Source organism: Gavia stellata, chromosome 22 (genome assembly GCF_030936135.1).
Source record: "Gavia stellata isolate bGavSte3 chromosome 22, bGavSte3.hap2, whole genome shotgun sequence".
NCBI lineage: Eukaryota > Metazoa > Chordata > Aves > Gaviiformes > Gaviidae > Gavia > Gavia stellata.
Window position 1 is genome coordinate 6,796,081 of NC_082615.1, and position 15,210 is coordinate 6,811,290.

At 45.5% G+C, this 15,210-nt stretch overlaps 2 protein-coding genes across 4 annotated transcripts in view; both read left to right on the plus strand.

The window, feature by feature from the left end:
- The window catches only part of GRB2 (growth factor receptor bound protein 2), a 46,148-nt gene extending 43,976 nt beyond the window's left edge, over positions 1–2,172 (plus strand). For all 3 annotated transcript variants that reach the window (XM_059828334.1, XM_059828335.1, XM_059828336.1), the window contains one exon: positions 1,359–2,172. In XM_059828334.1, coding sequence (XP_059684317.1) covers positions 1,359–1,544 — 186 coding nt within the window. In that variant the 3' untranslated portion in view covers positions 1,545–2,172. The remainder of the gene's footprint in view (positions 1–1,358) is intronic.
- A 3,760-nt stretch (positions 2,173–5,932) lies between these two features.
- On the plus strand, positions 5,933–11,775 carry SLC25A19 (solute carrier family 25 member 19). The gene is made up of 6 exons (XM_009813933.2): positions 5,933–6,112; positions 6,620–6,775; positions 7,553–7,723; positions 8,708–8,891; positions 10,077–10,207; positions 11,425–11,775. Exons 1-6 carry the CDS (start codon positions 5,987–5,989, stop codon positions 11,623–11,625), a joined length of 969 nt encoding a protein of 322 aa, XP_009812235.2. The 5' UTR covers positions 5,933–5,986; the 3' UTR covers positions 11,626–11,775.
- The last annotated feature ends 3,435 nt before the right edge of the window (positions 11,776–15,210 follow it).

The following is a 15,210-nucleotide window of genomic DNA, read 5'->3' on the forward strand; positions in this document are numbered from 1 at the left end:
TTCAGGCTATTGAAACCACAGTCTGAAGCGCAACTGCATCTTAGAGCAAATGAGTAGGGAGGGAGAGAAGCTGACAGACATTTTTCTTGTCTGTGGAAGCACATCTTTAGATCCCGCAGCCAGAATTATACTGGGAAATAAGCTGGATGTTTGGGCAAAGCCTACCTGCTAACTCCTAGTCTCCTGTTCAGTTCTGGCAAAATGTTACTCTTGCTGCTTGAACAGTTGGCTTGTCTTAATGTTTATGGATACTGTGGAGAAAGGTTATCTGACTCCTGTGATTTAAAAATGGGTTTAGTCCTGTTTTAAGACATAGTATAGTTCTACTTGTACTGGTTCATAGTCAGAACTGTACCCCTCTGTAGCCAGTGAAGCTTTGGTACTGGTCTGTCCTGAAGAGATGGTTACAGGTAGTAGCGTATGAAACATCTCTAGCCTCCTGGTTTGGATCTAGCCAGTGTTAAGAGAACCCAAAATCTACTGCTAAGTGCCAGCAGAGCAGCTGGAGTATATTTAGCTCTTTGTTTTGTTCCATTTCCCAGGGCAATCAAAATGTTATGTTGGATGTAACTGGATCTTTGGTCGATTTTTGGATAAATCCTTTTGCCTCCATATGCAGCATTCTAGTTCTAGCTTGAAGACGAGGGGTGTGGAACTCGTACCGCTCTCAGGTGCCACAGGCACCCTTAGCCACAGTTCATCTGAGTTAACATCTGGCTCTGCATTGTCGGGTCAGTGATAAACAGACGATGAGAAAACAGCTGGCTGAAAATTACAAGCTTGAGGATACATTCCTAGCCTCACGATTTTAAGAACGCAAATGCATTATAAATTAACTGGTAGCTTTTCCATAAGAATGGAAGCATTTGCTGACCAGGCAAAATGCTCCGCAACAGAATTTCTTGATACTGGAGAGTTTTAAGGAAAATGTGTAAAATGCCAACATCTGTTTTCAGGGGAAACTTTGTGTATCACAGTGTTAGGTAGATTAGTAGTATTCATGCTGTCAGTTGGTGAAAACAGGATGAATAAGCAAAAAGACCATTGTATTGCAATAGAGTACAGATTTACAGTAGGTCATGAAGACTGGAAAATACTAGGAAAACATCTGAGTCATCTGTTATCTTTATTTCAGCTCTTTCACAGAAACTTGACTTTTTTCTAAGGTCTTCTAGAGACTATGCTTTCCTGTTTTAGCATCTTGCTACCGATGTTGGAAGCTGGCTTGCAGGGAAATGAGACAGCCTGAATGTTTATTGTTAAACTCTGGTGTAAGTTAAGCTCTGGCCTGAGGGACCAGGTGTCTTGAGTGCTGTGGATGATTCTCACTTTGTGTATCTTTTTCTTTCCCCTTTCAGCAACCAACATACGTTCAGGCCCTGTTTGATTTTGATCCCCAGGAGGAAGGAGAGCTGGGCTTCCGCCGTGGAGACTTTATCCAAGTCCTTGACAATTCTGACCCCAACTGGTGGAAGGGAGCCTGCCACGGACAGACGGGCATGTTTCCACGCAACTATGTGACCCCAGTGAACCGGAACATCTAGAGATAAATATTAGAGATTATTTAAAGAAACCAGAGAAACAGTAAATACACATACAGAGCCTAACTGCAGCCAGTGACCTAAAATCACACGGCGATAAAACCTGAGTCACCTTTCACCGTGAGGTGATCCTCCTTCACTCAGTACGGAACTTCAGGGGGGGGGGGGGGGGGCGGGGGAAGCGTTCAACTTACACACCAAAACTTATCTTTAAAAAAAAAAAAAAGAGAGAGAGAAAAATGAAAATAACAAATTTCCTCAGCTGCTCCTGGGTTACCCCCTTTCATTCACTCTTCTTGTTTCCCCCTCCTCCTCTGTCCATCAGTGCATGAAGTTTTAATGCCATATAAAGTCCTAGCCATGCAGTTAAAGGAAAAGGGAGAAACTCTGCTGGTATTTTCTCTCTCTGCAAACGGTCTTCATTTGACATGAAGGGACATGAGAGAAGAACCAAATCCACAGTCCTGCCTTTAAAAAAAAAAACAAAAATCATCAGTCTCTGCTTTTGCCTTCAACATTCAGCTCTTCTTGCCTGGGAAAGATGAGGTGTTAATCTAATTTTTATTGTCTCTTCTCCTTTGGCACTTTCTTCTGAAGCTGAGCAGCTTCCAAGCAGGGGAAGGGAGAAGAGTTGTGTGGCTTTTTTTTTCTTTTTCTTTTGAGTCACAGAGCTGCTTTGAGAAAATCCAACCTACAACTGAAGTCTGTTAATGCTGTGCTGACAGCTTTTTTGTTTTTTTCTTAAAGGTGTACGGTTGAGCACATTCTGTAATTTTTTCCATAGTGCCTTTCCCTTATTTTCTTTTTTATTATTTTTTAAGTTAAAAGGACAGTCCAGAGCTTTTCAGAGGGTTTTTTTTCTGCCTATGTGTAAATAAATACTTTTGGGGGAAGGGTGTAAAGGAGGGTGGTTTTATCAATGGACATTTGAGAAAAATCTGCAAACAGAGATGGAGCTTTAATCTTAAGATTTGTCTTACTGTTCAACTTTCCTTATTCCAAGGAAGATAAAATCAAGTCATTCAAGTGGCAGCTTAGGCTGCTCAGGGGTGGGGAGCTGCAACCAGGAGCCTCAAAAGAAGTAAGAGAAAGGGGGAAGTTATGACCAGGGAAAATGAGGAAGAATATTTTGGGGAGGGAGGGTTAAGGGTGGAATTTGAGAAATAATAGCCCTGAGATGTCCTATGAAATGTACATTCCTTTGATGGAAAACTTTATAATGCAGAGAAACCTCAAGAAATAGTGCTTGAAAAAACTTTATGCTATTAGTGAATGTTTCTACGTGATGCATGTAATCAGCCTGTCTCTTTGGCCTGGATAAGGGAATATTTGCAGTCGTGTTGCTCTTGACAAGTGGGGTTGGCATCACTGTTCTCCAGTTTCTCCCTCCCTCCTCAGGTCAGTGTTACTGTTGAAGTAGATTCCCCCCCGTCCCCCTCCCCATTCACAGCAGGCTGTGTGATGACTGTAATCCCCACCCCGCACCATAATGGCATTTATTGTGGCCATTTGCTCCTCCACCAGAGCAGTGTGACGTTAAATTGGACAGAAAGGAAAGCAATCAAGCCGCACCACGCTCTGTGCCAATCTTCAGTTGCATTATTTTTCCTTTTGGTGGCCGTTTGGCTGGTTCCCTTCACCCCACCAACGAATCCAAAAACTGCAGCGGAGATCTCTCCTCCCGCCCTGCCTGAGCACGGGCAATCTTTTGTTGGAGGGTGCCTTTTTTGTACTAAGTGTTACAAATGTTTTATTCCTGAGATGGACTCTGCCTTACACTTTAATTTTCCAGCAGATGAAAGAGAGAGCTATCCTGTAGAGTATTACTTTCTCCCCCTCTCCTTGCTAGCTGTCACTCACTTTCTTCCTTCTTTGTAAAGTGATTGGAAAAGGAATCTATGGCATTCTACACCTGGACCATTTGATTGTTTCCTTATTTTGGAATTGGTGTATATCATGCAGCCTTGCAGACATATGTCTTGTGTGTGTATATATATTAAAAAAAAAATCAGTGTTTAAATAAAAAAGGCCTATGTACTTAATCCTTTAACTCTGCAGCAGCATTTGGTAGATAGTAATTAACTGTGAATAATAAATATACATTGAATTCTTCACTTGAGCATCTGACTGTTATTTCAGTTAACTGACGAAAATATAACTGATCGACCTAATTTATAGGATATTAAATTACTACGGGAGGGAAAAGCTGTAAGGTGTGCTCTGGCCTGAATCGCTCAGAATCTTTAGCATCGTAGTTCAATCTCGGCACGCCTGGCCAAATTCCTTACTCTTTCAAGCTAAGTCAATGGAGAGCCGTGTCACTTGGCACGGGTGGCATTATTAAGGATAGTAAGGAGGGGGAAAAGAATGAGCATGTCACTTCAGGAGTGAAGACCACGTATCTATCAGCAAAATAGGAGGGTGGCACTTTAATATTTCTTCCCTTGCTTTTTTTTAAGCTTTTTACCAAACTGCTCAAGTGCTGCTGTGAGAAGGACTGTACTGTTATACGGAGCCAGTAATGGAGAACGATACACCAGTTATTTCTGGAGCGTCTTGCTGAAGGACAGAGGGGAAGATGGCTGTATGACTTGTGTAAGCACAGCAGGCACGGCTCAGACTGCCACAGGAGCTTTTGCTCTCCTTGATCAGTGCCTTGCAGTTCATCTTCACTTTTCTCTTGCTGCCTGAAGAAGTGGAACTGCTCAGTCGTTCTAAGAAGGTGTCCGGGCAGCTCTGCAGGTTACTTAGGAGAAGCTGCTGGTCTGTTGGCTCTGCAGCTTCTCCCCAGCCTTTGCTTATATTCAGAAAGTGCCTGTGGCTTTCGTAGTAGATTTTAATATATGATAAGAAAAGGCCCACGGACACGAGGCTTTGGGTTGGTTTTTTAACAGCTGCTTTTTTAGTTAATGTGCTGGAATACAGATGTAGTCAAGGAGTTTGCGGTTGCTCAGAAATGCCTAGATATTCCCATGGTTAGTTCTTTATTTTTCGTTTGTGCTAGTGAAGTCAATACCAAAATGATTTGCAGTGTGGTTTGGAGCGCTTGGCTTTTTTGTAATGCTGTAACAGAACACGTTCCTCACAAGCGTGTGTTACTCGTATCTTGGGTGTCTACTGAAAAGTTTAGAAAATCTTCCTTTCCTTGTGCTTGATAGAGGGAAGAAAAATGTTTGTTGCTGCTGTGATTGTATCATGTCAAGGGCGAGGCCGTGGTGGAAGAGCTACTGTAAGCACGTCCTTTCCTGATGGGTGTTTTCCTTTCCCCCTTACCAGCTTCGGCACGCGGGTCAGCAAAGCTGGTGCCGGACTGCAAAAAAACCCTAAATCGCTGCTTAATATTGTGTTCAGTTCTGGGCCACTCACTCCAAGAAGGACATTGAGGTGCTGGAGCGTGTCCAGAGAAGGGCGACGGAGCTGGTGAGGGGTCTGGAGCACAAGTGTGATGAGGAGCGGCTGAGGGAGCTGGGGGTGTTCAGTCTGGAGAAGAGGAGGCTGAGGGGAGACCTCATCGCTCTCTACAACTGCCTGAAAGGGGGTTGTGGTGAGGTGGGTGTTGGTCTCTTCTCCCAAGTGATGAGTGACAGGATAAGAGGAAATGGCCTCAGGTTGTGCCAGGGGAGGTTCAGGCTGGATATTAGGAAAATTTCTTGACTGAGAGAGTGGTGAGACACTGGAATAAGCTGCTCAGGGAGGTGGTGGAGTCACCATCACTGGAGGTGTTCAAGGAACGTGTGGACGTGGCGCTGTGGGACGTGGTTTAGTGGGGTTGGGGTGATGGTTGGACTTGATGATCTTACAGGTCTTTTCCAACCTTAGTGATTCTGTGATTTAATTCTACTGTCAGCCGCCTGATCCAGCCAAGCAGCTGCCCGGGAGCTGCAGGAGTGCAGGGTCCTCTGTGCAGGCGTCGCTTTCAGAAGCACAAAAGCTCGGGGCTGAGCCCGCTCCATTTCGGGGACCGCGCTCCCTCGGGCGGGGCCTACCGGCCTGGGCGCGGGACTACATTTCCCAGCGCCCCCCGCGGCGCGCAGGCGCAGTGCGGCGCCGAGGCGCTGGCGGGCGGGCGAGGCGTCCCGGTGGGGCCCGCGGCAGGGAGGTGGCCGTGGTCGCGCACCGCCGCCCTGGGCCGCGGACAGCCACCAGCCGGCGGCCCCGCCCGGGGTTCGGCTCCGTATCCCCCTACGGTGCCTGCCACGGGCTGGGCCGCGGGGCCCGTGGGGAGAGGGGGTAGGGGTTGTGGTGAGGGGGTCTGTGTGGCCGTGGGGTGAGGAGCGGGGTCTGTGGGCCTTTGGGGTGAGGGGAAGCTTTGGGATGGGGAGGGGGGCTGTGGGGTGAGGCTGTGGAGCCTTTGTGTGGGAAGGAGTGGGGAGAGCTCCTTGCCTGGGGAGGGCTCACTGGGGCACCCTGACCCCCTGCCCAGGCTGCGGGGACAGCAGGCAGGCATGGTAGGCTATGACCCTGAGGCCAAGTGCGTCTCCACGGTGGAAGCGGCTGCAGCAGGATCAGCATCTGGCTTGGTCACTCGGGTCCTTGTCAGCCCCTTGGATGTCATCAAGATACGCTTTCAGGTACCTTCCTCATGGCGTGCTCAGGGACAGGGGGTGAAAGAGCCTGTTACAGAGTGGAGCGGATCTTGCCCTGGATGAACAAGTGACTTGTGCAACCAGAGAGCACTAAATCTGCTCATCAGCCCTCACGTACATTGTATACAGGTTATATAAGGTAGTAGGGCTGTCTTGTGTCCACCGCTTCTGTTTATATAGCTTAACTTGTGTGTTTGAATGGGATCTTGTGTTTTCCATAGATTGTTCTCTTTCTCTGTTTTTCTGAATGATCTCCACTATCTTGACTGAATTTCACCATCATCCTTACTGATTACCTTTGTGTTGCATGCATGCTTTTATTATTTTAGAGCCCTACGTAAATAACATCCCAGCCAGCTCTAGATGTGATTCTGTGAGAAGGTCATCTCTTAGCATTGGTTGGCTGACAGGGTTGTGAATTCCTGAATTGGACACTTGAACCTTGTTGAAATGTGACGTGGAATTGAAAATATTTTCTCTGTTTTCCTCCAGCTTCAGATTGAGCAGCTGTCCTCTAGAAACCCAGGGGCAAAGTATCATGGCATCTTGCAAGCTATACAGCGCATCTTCCAGGAAGAGGGGTTGGTAGCCTTCTGGAAGGGCCATGTTCCTGCTCAGTTCCTTTCAGTTGGCTACGGAGCTGTTCAGGTAAGGTGACCAGGCATCAACCAGGCCTGGCGTACATACGTAGGACTCTGCTTTGCTTCTCTTCAGACTGGCTGCACGGGCAGAGGCAGGAAGGTCCAGGTTTAAGCTGTACTGATGCAAGCCAGCGCCAGTCTCAAAGATACGTAGTCGTATAATGCTGATGTATAATTCCTAACTTAATAGTCCTGAGCTTGCTGAATGGCCTACCTGGCCAGCCTGGAGCACAGGTAGAGCAAACTGAGTTCTGTCTGTATCTGGTGTCATAAACAAGCCCTGCTTGTTCCTGACACTTGGCTTAGCTGTTCCAAGCCTGTTTTGCTTTGGTTCACGCTGTTGGCCTAACAGCTTTTTAGTAAAAAACTTAGTGAAGCTGATGATGGTGTTTTACACAGCAGTGTTACGCTTAATTTGTAAATACTAACAACATGTTTTGTGAGCAGTGGTTGAAAGAGTAATGAGCAGCATACCTGTAATATAGCAAATACTCTTCAGGACACACAGAGCATTAAAATGAGTTTTTCACAATTCTAAATGCAAGATTTAGCCGAAGTGTCAGAGATGAGAATATCCCAAGCATGCCCCGGGCTGCTCAGTGATTTTTACAAGATATTCTTTGAGCACATGCTCCAACAGGTTGCAAGTTGAGGAGGACTTTTCAAGGACAGAAATAGAAGGTGGTTACAAGCGGTGGGTGGAGCTGTTTTGGAGGGAGGAGTGGGAGATCCATGTCAGTGATAGAGATTGACTCCTTGACCTGTGTGTGTTTGTTTCTGTAAGTTCATGGCATTTGAAAGCTTGACAAAACTGGTGCACAATGTCACCTCATACAACGCCCGCGATTCCTTTGTGCACTTCGTCTGTGGTGGACTGGCTGCTTGCACAGCCACTGTTGCAGTTCAACCTGTTGACACGCTACGCACCCGCTTTGCTGCTCAGGGTGAGCCTAAGGTATGGTTGAGGATTAATGCTTGGAATTATAATCCGTAGCAGTAGCAATATTTCACCTGTATGAATACTGGAGGTTTGGAAAGTACGTAACAGTTTGTGGGTTAGCATAAAGGAGCAGTTGCTGTTACTGGGCAGTGTTTGCACTGTTGCCAAGTTTTCCTCTGTGCTGTTGACACAGCTTTCTTAATTATGTTTTGCTGCTCCTGGTTGTGTTTGACTCCTGACAGGTGATCCAGAAAGGAGAAACTGTCCTTAACAGGATAACTCAATTTTCATTTAGGCTGTTGGCCATTTATAGAATGCACTCCTCAGTCTGTTGAACATTGTGTGTTTGAAACTTTCCGCTTGCACAGGGTCATGTTTAGATAATGATGGGGATGATACTTGAAACCAGTCTCCTTTCACCTGTGTTTCATGTTCTTATTTATGCAAGAATTGGTCTCCATGCTAATTAGGTTTGTAATAACTAAACTTGTATGGGTTTGTCTCAGAGCCATTTCTGGTTTTTGACTTAGCCTGCAGTAGAATCACTATATATATATATATATTATTAATTCTGTTGCAGGAGCCAGCAGAGCTGTTAAGAGAAAAATAAATAATCGTGTCTGTGATGCAAGTGGTCTCAGGCCACTGCCCTCAGCTCTGTGCCTTGTTTTTTCCCCTCAGAAGCACATCTTGGATGTGGGATACAATGTCAGCCCAGGCCTTTCAGTGAAGAGCTAACGATCGTTCATTCAGTTAGTCTCTTGTGGCTCAGAGGTAGGTTTAGGTTGTCAGCTTACTTATAAGAGTCACAAGGGCTTAGCTGAGAATAGTGTGTGAAGATGTGCAAAATCACTTTGTTCATTGCTTTGTGCTGAAACGGAGGCAATTGTATGGGGCAGTGGGAAATGCCTGTTGTTGTTACTGGGAAACAACCTGACCTTTGGTTTGCTGCTTTTAAGCCTGTTCCACTAGAGACTAAGCCTCTTCTTTATTGTCTAGATCTATCGCAACCTTCGCCATGCAGTGGTGACGATGTACCGGACAGAAGGGCCTCAGACTTTCTATAGAGGTTTGACCCCCACAATCATTGCTATCTTTCCATATGCTGGTCTCCAGTTCTCCTTCTACAACATCCTGCAACAGTTTTCTGAATGGGTGATTCCAGCTGAAGGAAAGAAAGGAGGTAGGCACTTGGGACAGTGGTGTCTGCAATCTGGAGAGAAAGAGAGGATGAATGCTAGTTTGGGAGACTGACATAAGCTCAGTTTTCTGTCCTATTGCCCTTCTCAATGCAACATCTGAAAGTATCTCAATTTCCCATCTCTCATTCTTACTCCTGCACAGATATTGCAAAAATAATTACAGCGAAGTTTACAAACAGCTCATATTACGGAATAATGATGGTGGAAATGTGGATGGATGGGAAAGTGAAGTGTCACAGGCCGGGGTACTCTTTCTTGAGCTGTGTCACATTATTCATACTGTGGGAAAACAGTGCTGGCGGAATCATTCTCTCAATTTCATTAGTGCTGTGGGGACAGGACTCTTGGATTTCCTCAGGAAATCTGCCTGCAGATTCCAGCACAGCTGTTACAGAAGAGGATTCATTTAGCCTAATTTAAAACTGCCAGGCTCTTGATTTGATATTTTTATGTTGATTTCTAGCTCTAAGAGAACCTCATCCTGATGCAACCTGTCACCTTGACAGTTCTAGTTACTAGTGCCTCTCTGAGAGAGAGTGTATGCATTATCAGCGTGTTTTTGTTCCTCAATGGAATTTCTTCAAGTAGAGGAACTAGACTTTTCAATATCATGTCTGCATATTTATTTTTAGATTGCAGAGGCTGATGGTGGTTTTGTGCTGAGAACTCATGTTTGTAAGGAGAAAGCCTAATGTCACAGAACTCGTTTCCCACAAGCCTTTGAAATCATCAGGCAGTGTCAACCTGCAACTTATTCCAATCTAGAATAAGTCAGTATGAGCAATCAGGAGTGCAAGATTTCCAGTGACTGGGCTTTTACTGGGGGGGCATGAAAACTTTTCCATCCACTAGTGGCAGGTTCTCTGGTGTCTGGGGTTTTTTTGTAGAATGCCACTTGGCAGAGCAAAAACATAAATCCATGTAACAAACCAAGGTCAGCTGTTATGCTCAGGCTCCAGTGGAGATTGAGAGCCTGATGCAGAAAATACAGATTGAGGTTCTGTGGCCCAAACTATGCAGAAGAGGTGATGTAACTTTAAAGGGCCTTTGTGGCCTTACTTCTTGTGAAAAGTGATTTTAACTTACTTCTCATGATCTTTAATCAGAACTCTCTGCTAATCCTCTTTTTTCCCTCCTGGCTATGCTCTCCCCTTTCTGCTTCTCAGGCAACGTTAAAAACCTTGTTTGTGGCAGCTGCGCTGGAATCATCAGCAAAACCCTCACTTACCCTTTTGACCTGTTCAAAAAACGACTGCAAGTGGGTGGCTTTGAGCATGCCCGGGCAGCCTTTGGGCAGGTGAGAAATGTTGGAATTGACTGATTTTCATGAGTATGCATTTGCACCAAGACAATCCAGAGCCAGTCATCACCAGAATGCAGTGATGATTCACCGGTGGTACCTGTTGTGTTCATATTCAGGTTGGGAGGTCCCGGGGAACTTCTGGGAGCTGAGCATTGGTCTTGCTTAATAATGGGAATAGCCGCATGAATAAACTGGATTCATTTTATGGCATTGTCCAACGTACCTGTGCTCTGCCTTCTCATCCATCTCCATCAGGTTGGCTGTCTTGGAGCTGCGGATGAGTTAGGTGGGCAAAAGGGTTTCCATTTACTTTACTTTTCTAATTGCAGCTTGGTATTTCTGATTCAGGACCAAATTACTAGCAGAGGATGACACTAGCTTTATGCTGGGATCACCTGGCTGTCAGGATCCTTTTCTGTAATTAATATTTTGATACAAGGAATGGGCACCAAGTGTTCAGCATATGTCTGATGTACAGAACATCCTGAAATTCAAAGCAAATTAAATACTTCTGGTGTTCTTTAGCACCATCCATACCACTTCAAAGTACACTGTAGACAAATACAGATCTTTCAAGGAACTATCTCTTTTTTTTCCATGAAATGTGGAAATTTTATTTTTTCCTTCAAATTCCTTGGATCTGAAAAGCAAATCGGTCTGTACCTCAGGAAACTCTGGGGTAGAAATGTGAAGTCTTAACCCATTGCATTGGATGTTTTCCCTCTTCCAGTGAGGTACAGAATTGATGTGTCACAAGATGTTAAAGCTTCACAGTGTGACACAATGACATGCAGATAGCTGATTTAGAGAGACTTCTAACTGCTGTACCTTTGTTTTCTTTCTGTCAGAAAACTGAAAAGTTGTCCCTCCTTAGAGAGTGAAGAGGATGGAAAACAGTAGCAGCACAATCTGAAATAATTACTTCACAAACTTGTACCATAAATAATACGTGCTGTTGTAGCATAAAGGTTTTAGGGGCATTTGATTAGAATTATTTGCATAAGCCATTGCTGATGGCTTTTCCTCTACCCCACTCTCTACAAACCGACTCTCTGAAACTTTCAGTTAGTTACAATAATAGCCAGAAAGGCATCTCCAGGCTGCATGTCTAGATTATGTTTCAGTGGTATAGTCTGGGGCTGTCTGTGTTATTTTCCAGGTAAGTTGTCCTGGATTTTTCTTGTTTAACCTTCTTGCCATTTCTTTCCCAGGTACGGATGTATAGGGGTCTCCTGGACTGCATGAGGCAGATCATGCGAGAAGAGGGCACGGGTGGATTCTTTAAGGGCCTTTCGCCCAGCTTGCTGAAGGCTGCTGTCTCTACTGGCCTTGTCTTCTTTTGGTATGAGCTGTTCTGCAGCCTCCTGTGTGCCCTGAAGAGCACCGATAGCATTATGAGGAAGGAACGCTGAAAGGGGCATGTATTGGCTACCTGCTGTTCTCCTGGAGGAGGGGAAGCTAGTGGCTTTGCTCTGTTATGAGCATGTTGGAAATGTCAGAGCTCCCAGAGCTCCACCAGCCCGTAGGAAGTCACCTCGTGGGACCAAGGAGAAGGCGACTGCAGTTCTTCTGAAGACACTGAATTGGTTTGCTGGAAGCTGTTCGACTGAGCACTTTTTTACTCTGTCTCCTCTAATATCAGCACACATTTAGTGGGGGGAGAGGGGAACCAAGTGGACAACTACCTAGCAGAGACTGTGCTCTGAAAAAGCACCCGATGAAGTGGGTGAATTCCTGTGCTTGCCCTGGATCACAGAGGGGGATCCTGGCCTAGCTAGTGCTGCTTAACCAACGTATGTCACTTCCTATCGCTGCATCCGCACAGCTTTATTTCCTTGCTTATGGCCTGCTGTTTGCACCATATTCTTTTCTCCATGTTGCACAGGTAGCTCTGTCCTGCTGTTGTGCAGTTAGTTAAAACCTCTTTAGTGTGCACAGACCCTCGGGTTTCCTTTTCTTTGCTGCCAGCTGCTGCTGCTTGATTACCACTCACTGGCTGCATGTTCTCAGCCACCTTAAACACAGAAACTTCTAATGCATCATGCTGACCCAAACTTGCTCTTCCTTTAACTCTGGGGAGCTGGATTGTATCCTAAAGCACCCATTTCTCTTCCTGCATGTCTTGCCATACATCTTTTAGGGTTTTGCATTGCCTCAGTCACGCTTTTTACAAGTAGACTTGCAGATTAAGAACCCCGCTGTAAGGGGATTCAACGCACAAGCCCAATTCTTACTTCAGGGTTCTTTGCTTCGAAGCAGTGAGTAAACAAATGCTGTATGGAGTTTTGGAAATACTTAGTCTAAGTTGGAATAATGAAGGAAAAGTCCTGTGGAAGCTAGTAAATGTCTTTTTTTTTTTTTTAAATACCACTTTTGAATGTTTCTAGCAAGTATTTTCTGTAGTGGCCTCAAAACATTTCTGAACCTCAGTCCTACAGTGGTGCTAACAAATGAAAATGTTTTGACAAGATTAGCTGAAGTGAGAGGACTGAACATCAAATCGGAATTGGTTGGCGTAGCATGGTGTTTGACAAGAAAAGGATGATTGAATTAGAGCTGGAGAAGTGTTCTTCTGGAGTTTCAAAGGTTTTGTGAATGGTTAAAAAAGAAAAAAACCAACTCTGATTTACGTAACAGGGAAAAAGAGGAAAATTACTTTCTTCCTCCTCTTTTATTCTGTGTTTTTTCAAGCTGAGCAGGGTGTGGCTGGAGCAGTGCATGGAAGGCAGACTTCCAAGGAAGAGCCGCTGTAATACAAAAGCATGTTAGTCATCTGGCGAATGGTGGATGGGGCAGAGCACTGCAGTTATTTAGAGGATGGTTTGATGGTTCTTTTAACGCAGAGCTTTTCATGGCTCTCGCAATATTCAGGGTGTTAATCCCAAATGACCTGGCCAAATTCCAGCGTGACCAATTCCATTCTGTTGACGCAACTTCTCCTGGTGATTTTGAGCATATCAGCATTGCTCACTTATCCTGAACTATTGTGAGAGGCTGTTTTTAAAGAGCAGCTGCTTCACTGGTGGCCGAGATATCTAGAGAGATTCCTTGCAAGCCCAGGCCAAATAACTTTGTGTCTGCTGTGGTTTGAGATCTTGGAGCGCAAAGTGGCTGTTTCACTGCAGGTGACTTTGAGACTACGTAAAATTAGGTTCACTGAGCAGTGTCAGTGTCAGGCAGGAGGCTGATATATGAGCCTCGAAGAGGGAGCGTTAGCTGCATGTGCTCTCAAAATGGGCAGTTTTGCTTAGAGGAGAAAATGCAAAGAATGTGGAGTGAAGTGTCTCAAAGTGCCTCAGTCCTGTTGGCGTTTTCCTGTGTTATTTAGGCTCTTCTGAGATTCCCCCTAAATCTTCGTAACAGTATTTTGCCTTTGTTTATTGTTAATCTGTTGTTCTTGGAAAGACATCATAACCACTAATGAACTTAGCCTCATGACATTCTTCTGAGGGAGATAAATACCTCGTTTTGAAACAAACAGGTTGGAGTTGTTACTGTCTTTTGGCTGCTGGTAGAGAGGAATGCTGTCATGGTTAGCAGGGGCAGGACTGGCCACAGCAGAAAATTTTCTGTGCTGACCTAGGCTTCCATAGGAAATCTGGACTCATCCATCCTGTCTAAACATTACTAGACTCTTGTTTTCCACTACATGTCAAAGAGCTGCTGTTAAACTGCACAAAATAGGGGGAGACTGGTTAGGAACTCAGCGGTGGGAGTTGCAACCTCTGCAGTTGGGGGTGAGTTGCTTTAGTTGTTACAGGGGCAAAAAATAAAGAACAGAAAACTGTGTGCTCCGCTAAGATGATGTTCCTAGAGTGTGCTGTGGAGCTTGAGGTGATGCAGGCAAACAGCTTGAGGGGCATGTAACTTGGCTGCTCCGCAGAGAGGGCAGCAATGGAGAGTACAGAGCAGCTCCTCCTCTCTGGGATAGTTTTTTCCTCCGCTCTGCATTAAATGAGTTTGCCTCCACCCAACAGATGGCAAAGTCAGAGTTTAAGTTGTTGTGCCAGTCTGGCCCAGGCTGTGGAAGAGGCACTCCCTGATCGGAGGGCTTTGGCACGCAGCCTGGTTTATATATCCCTTGGGCTATTAGTCATAAATGTTAAAGGCCCGTAAAGGCAGCTGGTCTTCTAGTGGGTGAAGGAGAAAGAAGTGACAACCTCAACTGTACAATATTAGACGTTGCATCTAACAGTCGCTTCATTGCTCGCCTCTGGTCAGCAGCATCTGTCTCTCATAAATTTCCAACGTGCACTTTGCTAACCGGGAGTCACTGCTGGGGAAAGGACTGTGACGGGAATATTGTTTTTTCTTTGGGATTGAGACTGGCTTAGTGCAAAGCACTAGGAGGACAGGTCTTATTTCTGACGCTGCTCTGGCAAAACACATGCTGTTTGAAGCGAAATGTCCTAGACTTTGAGGAGCGGGAGATGGGAGAGATCTGCAGCCGCCTTGTTCTCCTGTATGCTGGGACAGATTTGCTCTCAGAAACTCTGCGCACCAGATCGGTTTCAAGTTACTCAACGCGATGGGTGACTCGCTGTGAGACTGTGATGGAGTTTGCCCATTGGGATGGCTGGGGTTTCACTCTGGTGTAATCCTATCAGCGGCAATTTGCGTTGCCTGAAATTCACCTCACAAGCTGCTCAGCAATTGTGTTTGTTTTCTTCTAGTGCCTTTTACCATCAGAATGTCCAAAAGCACTTTAGCAGGCAAAACATCCGACACGAGTTGCACTGTGGTTCTTAGGGGATCCACCATCACGCTTAGCTGGCCTCAGACGGGAGAACATTGACGCACAAGTTCTGTGATGAACACGCTCTTTCCTGCAGCACTGGCTGGCTCGCCGAGTTCCTAGGGCAGTCCTATTCTCAGGATGCTCGTCCAGAGCTGCATAGTACCATTTTTGAAAAGAAATTAATGTTTTACAGGCGGGCTTGGAATAGATTGTATTTAATTTGGGTTTAAGCTTCTCTCGTGATGCAGAACTGTGATTT

Coding starts and splice junctions, on each gene's coding strand:
- SLC25A19 (XM_009813933.2), top strand. CDS start 5,987: ATGGTAGGCTATGACCCTGAGGCCAAGTGCGTCTCCACGGTGGAAGCG. Junction 6,113..6,619: donor TCATCAAGATACGCTTTCAG/GTACCTTCCTCA, acceptor GTTTTCCTCCAG/CTTCAGATTGAGCAGCTGTC. Junction 8,892..10,076: donor AGCTGAAGGAAAGAAAGGAG/GTAGGCACTTGG, acceptor TCTGCTTCTCAG/GCAACGTTAAAAACCTTGTT.